Source organism: Periplaneta americana, chromosome 16, assembly GCF_040183065.1.
Source record: "Periplaneta americana isolate PAMFEO1 chromosome 16, P.americana_PAMFEO1_priV1, whole genome shotgun sequence".
Lineage (NCBI taxonomy): Eukaryota > Metazoa > Arthropoda > Insecta > Blattodea > Blattidae > Periplaneta > Periplaneta americana.
The window spans coordinates 20,639,989-20,653,151 of record NC_091132.1 but is presented as its reverse complement, the minus strand read 5'-3'; the positions used below and the strand labels follow the sequence as shown (position 1 = coordinate 20,653,151).

At 33.8% G+C, this 13,163-nt stretch overlaps 1 protein-coding gene across 8 annotated transcripts in view; it reads left to right on the top strand.

Moving 5' to 3' along the window:
- Positions 1-13,163, top strand: part of MICU1 (Mitochondrial calcium uptake 1) — a 343,655-nt gene that overhangs the window by 182,483 nt on the left and 148,009 nt on the right. For 5 of the 8 annotated variants that reach the window (XM_069849135.1, XM_069849136.1, XM_069849134.1 and 2 more), the window contains exon 6: positions 11,883-11,903. The exons of the other annotated variants lie outside the window; for them this stretch is intronic. In XM_069849135.1, coding sequence (XP_069705236.1) covers positions 11,883-11,903 — 21 coding nt within the window. The remainder of the gene's footprint in view (positions 1-11,882; positions 11,904-13,163) is intronic. 8 annotated transcript variants of the gene reach the window in all.

The window sequence follows — 13,163 nt, the reverse complement described above, 5'->3', positions numbered from 1 at the left end:
AAAGGATTTGCCAGATTTCAGCAAAATATTTCTTAAAATACTTTGGTTCTTAGAAAATTGTATTCCAAACTGAGGTTGAAAATGACGTTGTATGCGAGGTAGACACATATACGTTTGTCGTATTAAGCAAAGTTGAAAAGCATATGTGTTATGGGGAATTAGTTGGGACCACAGAATATTTGACGTTATAGGCGAGGTGTCGCATAAAACGAGGTCGCTATAACCAAGTTCTACTGTATAACTATTACCGTTACTGTAACAACGAAAGTGAGCAAATTATGAAACGAAGATGAGGGACGTGGAAGTATCCCGAGAAATTTTGCCATACCTTTATATTGAACTAATTGGGTTTCATAGAATTTTATATTATTACCTAGTGTATGAAGTCATTCTACTTTAAATTTGACCAGAAATTTGCTAGTTATAATTCTTGCAAACCTTTATTTTGCAGGTTGGTTCATGGGAACCTGACGATTTTCATAATTAAATTAACAATATGAAATACAAATTAATATTTAAACGTTACTATACAGTCAAACCTCTCTATAGCGATATTTAGGGAGATAAAGAAAAATATTGTTGTAAAGAGGTGTATTGTTATAAGGAGGGTTTTAAAAATAAGAGTTAAATTGGTAAGAGGCTTTCTATTCAGCTTACTTGGTGTGTATATTATGTACAAAGTGTTAAAATTATGAATGAAACCCTCCTAACATACTGCCCATTGTACTGTCCTACATTTTTTTAAAGAAATCACTTATGTCAGTTTGTTTCAGAGCTCTCTTCATGGAAACTGACATATATAAAGACCATAGTAAATCGAAAGACACTAAATACGAGGCGTGTTCTTAAAGTAAGTTCCAAAAGGGTGTAGAAAGTAAACGGGAAAATATTTACAAACCATTTTTGTAGCATTGTATTCCCCACACTTCAATTACTTCTCACCATAATCTCCACCATTATTGAGGCATTTATCGAGTCATGGCACAAGTCTTTCTATCCCCTCATTGTAGAATTCACCCGCCTGCGAACCACTCCGCAACATTTGTGAAAAATTCAAGGAAAGCGAAGAAATTGTGAACCTCCTGTCCTCATGAATTTTTTCATCGACAGCACGCACCAAATCGTCATTGATCAAAGATGGCCGACCGGTATGCTGCTCGTCATGCACAGAGATGCAACCCTCGTTGAACTTTCTAACCCATCTCCTGACCATTCCATCACTAATGGCATCATCACCATACACCTCACAAAGTTGGTGATGAATGTCAGCTGGTTTGATGTTTCTCGCATTCAAAAAACGGATAACAGACCGCATCTCACAGTCGGCGGGGTGCTCGATCACTTTAATCATTTCAACTGATCACAATTAACCACACACACGGACTGAAGTTCTGAAACTGCGTGCACAGCTTGCCTGAGGACTGAAGAAGAAAACACGTATGCTCAAAATAACGATTGCAGCGATGCGACAGCTATAATTGAAAATAGAACTTACTTTAAGAACATGCCTCGTATAATACTCTTATGGAACATCACTAACACTAGATAGGAACTGTTGAAGTGAGTCTCACGCTGCCCATTATACTGTCCTACATTTTTTTAAAGAGATCACTTATGTCGGTTTGTTTCAGAGCTCTCTTCACGAAAATTGACACACATAAAGACCATGCTAAATTCAAAGACACTAAATACTATACAAACATTTCATTTTTACTGGGTTTTATCGCACTAGAGAGAGAAAATACTACACTGGAGACCATTAAAGTGTATTGTTCAATAGAGATATATCACAATAGAGGGTATTGTTATATCAGGAGAATTTTTACATTGAAGGAATACATTTTATGTCAGGAACTATATTTTTAATCAATGGAGAAGTTTATCATTATAACAATAATCGTTTTACGGAGATTTGACTGTATTAACAATAGGTTGTGAAATGCCTTTTGAATGTATCTGATGTGACCAGAATTTCTGGAGTTCAAAACAAGACACTTACTAATACTACAGCTACATCGCGAAAAACTCCCTTTCCTAATCGTACAACATAACAATTTAAATCTTTAATTTTAAAAAATATATAAGCACAATTTAAACATCAGCTGTCAAAGTTTTGTCATAGATCTGTCTATAACAAAATTATATTTCTCATAATGCAAAATAGAAAATTACATAGCCCTACTAATGACACTCTTATTGAACATACTTTTTTCTTATGAATGAATTTCTTTTAGAAGTTCTTTTATTCTCCTTCAAGAAACTGAAGAAGTCGAGGGATCTGTCTTTAAAATTAACTTTGGTAATTAACAATGCCTTCAATATGTCAACCTTTAATTGTGTTTCTTCCAGTGTCCATATTTTGTTCACTTTGGCAAAAACTCTTTTTACAGGATCGATCATTGGTTTTATACAGGATTAAGCTAAATTATACAAATTTAGGAACGTTTCTATATGACAATTATTGTTGAGAAGAAAAAAGTCTTGCTCATCGATAACCTTCCTTCTTAGCAGTGGTCATAATTGCTTATTTTGGAACTGAGCATTTCTATTATCGTTGTTTGGAACAGTTGCATAAAGAATCAGTATTACAATACAGATCCAAGAATTTTTTATATTGCCCACACCTAAGAAATCGAAAATGGGTCCAAATGGACGTTACACCAAGAACTGTCAGGACATTGGGATGGAAGGTCCAAAAAAGAGACATCTGGTCACATTAGTATATCGCTTCATCTAATTTATTTTTTAAACAGCATATCTCCACCAGTTATAATAAACAACTCCAGTCTGTCAACTAGATTTCGCATTGCTGCTTGCACCATGTTGTCTAGTTTGGCTGTAGTTTCTTACCATATAGGGGCCTTGAGTGCATTAATGTCCCTAGATTTCTTAATATGTACTTGAGACTTGAGGTAACCCCAAAGAAAATAGTTGCATACCGATAGATCTGGAGAATGTGTGGTTCATAGAATGTCTTCTCTGGAAATCACATAGTTTGGAATCATTTCTTGAACCAGTGCAGTGGATGTTCTGGTAGTGTGAGCTTTAGCCCCATCTTGCTGAAACTGTACGTTGTTGAATTTGATTCCATGATAATGTAGCTCTGGAATAAGGAAGTCCCATAACATCTCCATGTACTGTTCAGAATTCTCTGTGAAATAAGGGCCTATTATTCCAAAATTGGCAATGCCACATCAGATAATTACACGTGACTATAAAAAGGGCACGTAAGAAGCTGCTATGGATTTGAATCAGATGAATAACGAAAATTTTGCTTGTTTACTGTGTCATTTAAATGAAAGCATGCTTCATCAATCATCAAGTTGAGAAAGTTTTCGCAGAATTTCAAACGATCTGTGTTATCATGGTCAGGGCTGGACAGTATTTGAAATACATTTGTATTTTGTATTTTGTAATTTGTAAGGATTTTCGAAAGTATTTTGTATTTTGTATTTAAATACATAAAATTGGTGTATTTTGTATTTCAAATACTCAAAATACTTTTTCTTCTTCTTGTCCTTCAAGTTTTGGATTTGGATTTGAAGAATGAACTTTTGTCTTATTTGCCTACCCATTTCAGTTGTGCTAGCCATACACTTAGTTTTTCTTGCCACAACTGATTTCCTTAATGCCATAAAGAAATCTCCAACAGCATCAAGGATCCATCACCCAACACTTGCTAAATGTTTAGCATTATGGAATGCGTCTAGGAGATTCAAACACTCAGAAATTATATCAGATGTCTTGAAATATTCATTAATGTTTCCTTGCCCAACTCGATGGAATTCTCTTTATGACTCAATCTCTCAAATATTGCAATTCAAACATAATATAAACAGTATATGTGAAAAACTGGGATTGCCAACCTTCAAAGATGTTGAGTTTCAGTACCTTGAAGAATATTGTGCAGTTCTGAAACCCATTGCCGTAGCCCTTAATTTAATGCAAAATGAGAAGACGTGCTATTACGGCCAACTTTTGTCCACATTAATTTCCCTTAAAAACAGATTACATATTCTGTTACCTAGTAATCTACGCCATCTATTCCAACTAACTCCAGTCCTAGTAAGTTTACTTTCATCAAGATTTAAAGCGATGTTTGATCTGATCCCAGAAGAAAATTGAGCTATTTTGGTAGCTTGCTCCACCCATCATTGAAGATGAGATGGCTACCTGACATTGCCTCACTAAATGATAAGAAGAGGACACAGAATATGTGTGTGAAATCAGCTGAGCAGTTGTCTGCTACATCTTTGGTCAGTTCAGATGATGAAGATGATGAAAACAATTTTTATGTTTTCAACTCAAGTAAAACAGACTTTGTAAAGCAAAAAGAAAAGAGCTTGTCTGCTGTGGAGTATGAGCTCATACAATTCTTCAATGGCAAAGGGACAACCCTGTGCACTCTAGAGAATTACCAACAGTAAAAAAAAGCTTTTATAAATATAATACAAGTTTGTGTTCCTCTGCGCCTGTAGAAATACTGTTCTGTTTTGCAAGATTTATTCATTCACAAGCAAGGGGATCCTTATCTTATGAACATTTGAGGAACTGATTTTTTTGAAAAGGAGCAGTAATTATTTATATGTAGCATAAATTCATTGCTGACTGGGAAAAGGAAGAATGTTCAGTTACAGTGTTTGTATAAATCTTCGAGGTAAAAATACTTTTAATGTTAATATAATATTTTAGATTTTCAGTACGGTAATATTATTATTTCTTTAGGCCTATATATTGTATCGAGTATTTGAAATACAAATGTATTTTGAGTATTTGAAATACAAATGTATTTTGGTTAATTTTTTAAAATTATTTTGTATTTGTATTTCAAATACAATTATTTGAAGTATTTTTTATTTGTATTTGAAATACTTGGATGTCAGTATTTTGCCCAGCCCTGATCATGGTCACGTAGTTCTTGAACCACTACCAATTTATAGGGTGAAAGTTTAAATCTTCGTGCAAACGTCTTCTTATCTGCTACATGATAAATCAAGGGCAGCAGCATGTTTTCTGACTGAGTGCTGAGGTCTCCTTACCATTACCTGCCTCACTATTTCGATGTTTGGTGGTGTTCTCACAGTGTTCAGAGAATCTGGCAGTCACTTTTTCGATGCAGAAGTAGCTGATCGAAAATTGTATATCTATAACCTTATTCTATTCCTGCTAGGAACAGCTCCATGATGTAGAATATTAAAAAAAATCGTCAGGTTTCCATTGTCCACTCTGTATATACAGAGTGGTCATAAACTGTCGCATAAAAAGAACATAGGCATATTAAATATATGTTATAAGTAAATTATGAATAAGAATCTGTGTTTGGAAAGCAGTGGATACTGGAATGGAATGTAACGTCGTATGGGACAAATATGAAGTAGGACAGAAATATACAGTAAGAAACGTCCATTAAAATCCGGAAATAATAGTGATAACCATCATCTAGAGGAAATATTAAGTGTGTCTCTCTTCATGCCAACTCTCGACTCCGATCTGGCAAAGAACACTTGCCTGAACTTGATGCAAATATTCCTCTCTTACTAAAGATATGACCCCTTGAGCTCTGATGTTAATGTCCTTTGTACTATTTCATCATCATCTTAAACCATAGAGACAATAAATCCACTGCAAGATGAAGATCTTCCCAAGCTTTTCCAATTCTTCTTATCTAAAGCCTTTCCCGTTCTCAGTGCCTTCTTATAAGGAACAAGGATAAAGCAAGATTGCTGTAAGATCCCTAAACCAAGTAAGTTTCCAGAGACAGCAGCAAATGTAACTTGGTCTGGCAGGGAACACCGTATTAGACAAGTGAACTTGAATTGCATATATATACTGCTTCTATGTGGCATATATCTGCAGTGATTGCTTCATTTACCTCGCGTGGTCCATTTTAGTTCATTGTATTGTCGGACCATCGGATCTATGCCCCTTCAGCGCTGTCGTCGTTCTTGGAAAAGTTAACTCCTCTACTCACCCATTCCACCCATTTCTCTCCCACTACGTCAAACAGCAGTCCACGAAACTTGCCGAATAGGGATGTTGCCAAACTTCCGTCAAACAGTGTCATGTCTCTTGAATGTTGCTTATAATAATGTAAGGTTAATTATTACTTATTCATAATTTAATTTAAGTAGGTCTAATGACGCTGATTGACTTATGCAAAATGCTATTACTTGCTTAATAATATTTCTTTCACCACTCCGTGCTACAGTATTCATGTTGAGTTGACAACACTGGACTGCAAGTGCAAATAAACTGTCCTGCAAGAAGGCTCAAAATTGTGAGTAGTGGGAGAGAGAAAGAGAGAGGGGTAGAAAAGAGAGAAATAGGAATACAGGGAGAGAAATGAATTGCCGAGGCTCAAAAGGAATTAAGGTTCAGTTCGCATATCTTACGGGGGCACAGATCCTATGGTCGGACTATATTTAGTATTTATTTATTTAACGTGGTAGAGATAAGGGCATCAGGCCTTCTCTTTCCCTCTACCAGGGGATTACAGCTACAATACGAAGAATACAATTATTGAATCGGTCATAGCTAAAAGTAACTAAGTCAAAATGTGCAGTTTTGGGTTATGCAACAATTTGAAAAGCGCATGTCATTCGCATCGAACGGTGGAAGAAGGAACTAAAAGTTTTAAATATTATTTTGTATTCTACAGTGGAATGTTTTTTGCTTCTCCTAAAAAGTTGTGAAAAGTGACTTAGTTCCTTTTAGCTCCGACTGATTCAATTACAGTTAATATTAAATTTACAATTACAATAAAAATCAAAGTACAAAAAAAAAAAAATTACTTGATTAATAAAGGCTAAACAATTTATTGTAGAAGTTCAGAACAAAGAAAGATTTTTTCACTGAAGTACAAATTAAACCTAGAATAATACTGTGTTGTGTACAATGAAAGAGATGTAAACATGTTGCGTATTGCATACAACAAAAAGGGTGTAATCATATTCCGTTTTAGATCATTGGCCTGATTATAGGTCGCACATCTACAATTGCCACTAAACTATACTGGTAATGAGAACAATACATATTACTTCCAGAGTGAATGACAGAACTAAAGGGGAAAGAGGGAGACTTGCATTAATGACAGCTTTCATTGCCACATAATATCCAGAAAAAAAATTCGAGATAGGGTATTTTGATTTCTATCCTGAGTATACTTATTTTACATACATATATATTTTCTAGTGAGTTGATGCGTCAGTTTCTGACCACCCTGTATATTAGTTTTTAAAAAATAATGTTTAAATGTCTTGGTTACAAAGGTTCAGCTAACTCAGACGAAGATGTTCTCTTAACTGCTTGATGAGAAAATTTTATGAAACTTTGTTCTTGCAGGATGTAATGAAACACACAAAGAATGATGATCTCATCTCAGAACTCTATTCAGAAAAAATAAGTAAACAAAGACATTTATTAGGCAACTTCATTGATACATCTATTAAGAATATATTGTTATAACTAGACCAAGATCATATGTTTATTGCATAATTGCATGTAATTCGTAACTGAAGATAAAATGGAAATTATTATATATCTTTGTGTTTTATAATAGAATCAAAATAAGAAACTTCATTTTTCAATATCTTATACAGGGTGTGAAAAAACGACCCTACAAACTTCGAGGAATGATGTAGTACATTGAAATAAACAATTTCGGATAAGAAAGTAAGGTTTGAAAACACTTAGTTACTTAGAAGCCTAAATTCTTTGATATTGTATTCTTGACAGATAGGCAATTGTTAATCATCTATGCTATTTGGGGTTCTCCAATACAGGAAACTCATAATTCTGCTGGTGTTTGTTTGAACGTACTGCTTATTTTCATGTCTCTCTCACCAGAGCAGCAATTGTTCCTCTCTACATTTCAAGTACAATACGTGTTTTGAGGTCATCACCAGTTTGAACATAGAATCTTTGAATGGCTCCGCCAGTCTCTTCGCAACAGATGCACTGTTTGAATGTTGAAAGTGGAAACGTTAATTCATTGTTGTTATGTTTATAGAGTATTTTTAAACCAGTGCATTAGTATTGTTCTTATTTCACTTTTTTTCGCCATAACAGACATAACGAGATGGGCAGGGCATGTAACACGTATGAGCGAATTCAGAAATGCATATAGAGTGTTAGTTGGGAGACTGAAGGGAAAAAGACCTTTGGGGAGACCGAGACATAGATGGGAGGATAATATTAAAATGGATTTGAGGGAGGTGGGATATGATGGATAGAGACTGGATTAATTTTGCACAGGATAGGGACCAATGGCGGGCTTATGTGAGGGTGGCAATGACCCTCCGGGTTCCTTAAAAGACATAAGTCAGTAAATATAACGGACATAACATTACACCATATGAGGCGCTCAGCACATAGATGGCCCAACCCACAAAATTTGCATATTCAGTTTATTGCTTTAAAGAGCTTCTCATATTGTTCACTTCAAAGTGTAAATTGGGCTAATCATCATTCCCAGTTTTTCTATGAGATTTCAGCACAATTATTATTGTTCGTGTATCGCATTTCGCCTGTTACAAAAAAAAGTAAAGCGGAAATATAATTTTGTGGTTTGAGCCATTTGCGCACTGAACGCCTCATTTGTTGGGTTCGTATTTTACAGCATCCTCTCTTATTATGAGATTGTGTCCCAGTATCCCAATAAACTTCTTCTGGACGCAGAATTGTCCTGTATTTTGTGGATTTATGTTTAACATTCTTATTCTTGAACTTAAAAACATTTATTTATTTATTTATTTATTTATTTATTCATTTATTTATTTATTTATTTATTTATTTATTTATTTACTTACTTATTTACTTACTTATTTACTTACTTATTTACTTACTTATTTTACTTACTTATTTACTTATCTACTTATTTACTTATCTATCTATCTAGCTATCTATCTATCTATCTATCTATCTATCTATCTATCTATCTATCTATCTATCTAGCTATCTATCTAGCTATCTATCTATCTATCTATCTATCTATTTATTTATCTATTTATTTATTTATTTATTTATTCTGGTGTAGTTAAGGCCATCAGGCCTTCTCTTCCACAACACCAGGAATACAAATACAATAATAGAAATAAACAGAAAAAAAAATGCACTATAATATACAAAGTAAAGCTACACAAGAAATAAAGAGAGAGAAAAAAAACACTATAAACAAAGTAAAGCCACACAAAAATATACAGGTTGCAGTCACACAAACATGTGATTGCCAACAAATTGATAGCTCTCGTTCACAAAAATGTATTATCAATTGGCAATACTGTTATGTTGTGAGAACAGTACCACTAACGGACGTAGTAATATGAGTAACTATGCTAGTATTGCAAAATTGTTTCCCTGGATGAATTCCTTATGGACAAACGAAAAGAATGGGTTATCTGTAGAAACTGTGGGAGCTATCCTCATTGTTAAAGTGTTTTTCAATAAGGATTGTGTGGAATGTCATAATTACTACTTACTGTAGACAATACAGTCATCTGAGAAGGATATCAAAGGGAAATATCAATGATTTAGTATTGTTTAAAGTTCAATATTAAGATTGCTATACCCTATAATTTATGAATGTGTGTTCTTTTACCTTTGTTGATGTTCGTAAATAAGAGAAGCAATAAAATTTGGTTGGTTTATTCAAACTGAAAGTGTCCTGTATCCCCCCCCCCCCAAGAAATATAATTATGAACCCTAACCATATGGCCACACAAAAGCTATAAGCTTCCATCAATAATTTACTTTGACATTTAGAAATTTGGGCCCCTAAAATAATAACAAAGAGTTTCTGATCCTTGCTTATCAGAACTTGTTTATTTTGGTCTATTCTATCATCCGTCAGAATTTGTAAAAGTCGTTTTTCCACATTCAGTATATGTTTGAGACTGAGTAATTCTTCGTATATTTATTTTTGTAATTCTGCATTTCTTGCACTTCTGTCGTAAGTGTTCATCTAATTCACTGATACAATTTGAAATATTTATAAACTGATTATTTCTTGTAATGAATGTTCTGATTTTTGTACCTAGCATTAATTTCAGAAACTCTGTCGTCAAAATCTGCGAGTGTGTTGAATAAAACATTTTTATAAAATGTTTGTGTTTTACTGTTGGAATTACAATTAAATGTGTTTGTACTGCCTGTATAAATATTTTTACAATTTACATGTAATCACTATTCGAGCAAATTTTATAGGTACACATTTATCTGTGTTTCAATTTTTTGTGCATAATTCAGGTCAATTTCATGTACATTTGCATGCATGCTTAGGTTAATTCTTGCATATGAGTTCTTGGTCTAATTATAAATTTACAAATGTTTTATATTTGAAACAGTTTCTTAAGCTATGACTTATTTTTTTCGAAGTAACAGTGTGTTATAATTTGACATAAGGTGTTACTTTGTATGTATAGTCAGTGAGTCTTTCATAAAACCTCTCTTCATGGACTCATTGCATCTCAATATTTTCGTAATGTTGTTTTATATGAATCAAAATACATATTAATCAGAATTTCTATGTTTCCTACAGTATTGAAATACATACTGAAGGAAATGAAATTGCTGAGCTTTCTAGTAATATTATCAAACCAAAAATATTTGCAATTCTGCTACATTTGGAAATAAGAATCAAGACATCAGTTATATCTCATCCATTGCTACTTCATCAATTGATACTTGAAACTTTGTTAAAAAAAATAATTATGCATACTGAAAGAAAAAAGTATGTATATTTTCATTAAAATAAGAATTTGAGTGCTCTGTTTTCCTGAGACTAGAACGATACTTCCACTATCTTCATTACATGTATTCAATCTATATTACATTTGTGGAAGAAAATTGTTTAAAAAAATGGCATTTCATCTGAATTTTCTGTCAGTTTTTCGTAATATACTTTCAAAGAGTCATAATACAGGGCGGCACAAGAAAAAGTAGCTCAGGTCAGTAAAGAGTAAATACAGAAGCAAAATGACTCACCATTTATAGAAAATGTTGAAAGTGTTTCCCTTCAGCATCATTACACCACTGTGAACGTTTGATCATGATTAGGTATACCCAGTGTAAAGTACTGACATTAATGGCGGCAATTGCATGGTTGATGTTGGTATTATGCACAGATTTCATATTGTCACGTATTAACCAAATCCTTTATAGCTATCTTTGCCAATTGACCTCTCCCTCTACTGGGAAACTTGTCCCTGAAAATTTCATGGGTTTCCTTAAACGAACCTGTTCTCATATATGCTTCCACAATAATTTGCACTCTTTCTTGTATCAAGTAAGTCATCTTGCAGAATGCGAACAGAAATGTGGATTCGAGTGACGTAATGAAATGAACTGCTCACAGAAGACTGCCAACTACTATCGATTATTGCAAAAACTAACCAATGTTGCAGCTGTTTGTACAATATGATATGATAATGCCATTTCAAGCAGTCAAATATCATATTAATTCATTCAGACAAGAGAGATACTTTTTCTTGCGCCCCCAGTATATTAAAACCAAATACTCTCGTAAATATATGAAGACAATAATTAAGTAGATGATGCTATTTTTTAGTTATGAAAGATCTTAAGAAGCAGCCCATGTACCTCTGTCTATGAAACATGCGGCATAAGTGTCTGTATAAAAAGAAGAAAAAATGTTTTTTTTATCATATTAATTGATTAATAGCATTGATCATTTTCATAACATTTGCTGGAAATATTCTTTGCCGACTTCTGACATAACTGTAACAACTTCTTAGAAATTTATATTTACATGAAAGAGTTCTTTAGGGGTTTATGAAAGAAATATATCTTCTAATAGTATTGTCTTTCAGTTCTTCTAAAGTGTGGGAATTGTACTTATATACTTTGTTCTTTAAATTACCCCACAGGTAAAAATCACACAGTGTGAGGTAAGAAGAGGGATTTCCAATTTCATGTAATTTTTTATGTTAGCACCTAACATTACCACTTCATGTTCTTATCTAAGACAGGTCTATTTACGATCCTATATATAGAACGAGTTAAACCTAAGTTACTACTAGTTCTTGCCGAACTGCGACATTACTGTGTGGTGGGCAGTGCATTGCGTTTTCCTGGCATCTTATTTGCTTTAAGCCTGGCAGTGGACACAATACTTAGGTTTTCCTTATCAATTGTCTCATTAAGCCAGTGACACAATTTTATTCTGCTGGCTCTTTACATTGTCAATCTCAGTCAGTTGTCTGAACTGTATTGATAAATATGTATTTTTAACCACAGTACTGCAACGCATTTTCCTTACAGGTATATCTTCAAGTAATGTTCGTTTTGTTATAGCATGCTTCAAACATTGTTTCTTCTTATCGAGAATGGAACCTGCATTTCGACACTTATTTGAGGCGTTCAGAAGTCAACATGATTAACTCCTTTTCCAAAGATTTTGAGATATTCAAGGTTAAAGTTGAATACACACAACTGATTCCGTGTTGTAGTCAAGAAGAATATTGCATTCTGTGGGCTTTTTACTGAACTATGGAGTTAATCACTTTGACCACTGAAAATATGGTCAATTTAATACATTGCCAACTGTTTGAATAATAAAATAATAGAAAGAGTAAATACCTTCACTTACCTTGGCTATACACTATCACCTTATGATGAAGTAGATATTGCTGAAAAAATATGTTGTTGTTGTTTTCTAATGCCAGGCGCTTGACAATAAAGTCATTTGACCTCTTGCACTCCAATATTTTTCAAAGATATTATCATGACCAGCCAATGAAGCACAGATTTTGAGGTGTTCCGAATCCATTTCTTGGTTTGAGTTGCACAATGGGCAGTTAGGGGATTGATAATTTCAATTCTATGCAAGTGTTTAGCCAAACAATCATGGCCTGTTGCCAATCTAAATGCAGCTACAGAGATTTTCGTGGTAAATCGGGAATTAACTGTGGATTTTGGTGCAGAGAGTTATATGTAAATATAATAAAACAATGGGGATCATTAATAAAATCATGAAACCTTCACTAGTCCAAAGACACACAAAAATAGGCTTGTATAAAACCTTAGCACAGCCAGTATTAAGCTATGGTAGTGAAGCGTGGACTGTGAAGAATAAAGATGTCAGTAGAATAACAGCAAGTGAGATGAGGTTTATGAGAGCAACAGCTGGATATACTCGCTGGGATCAT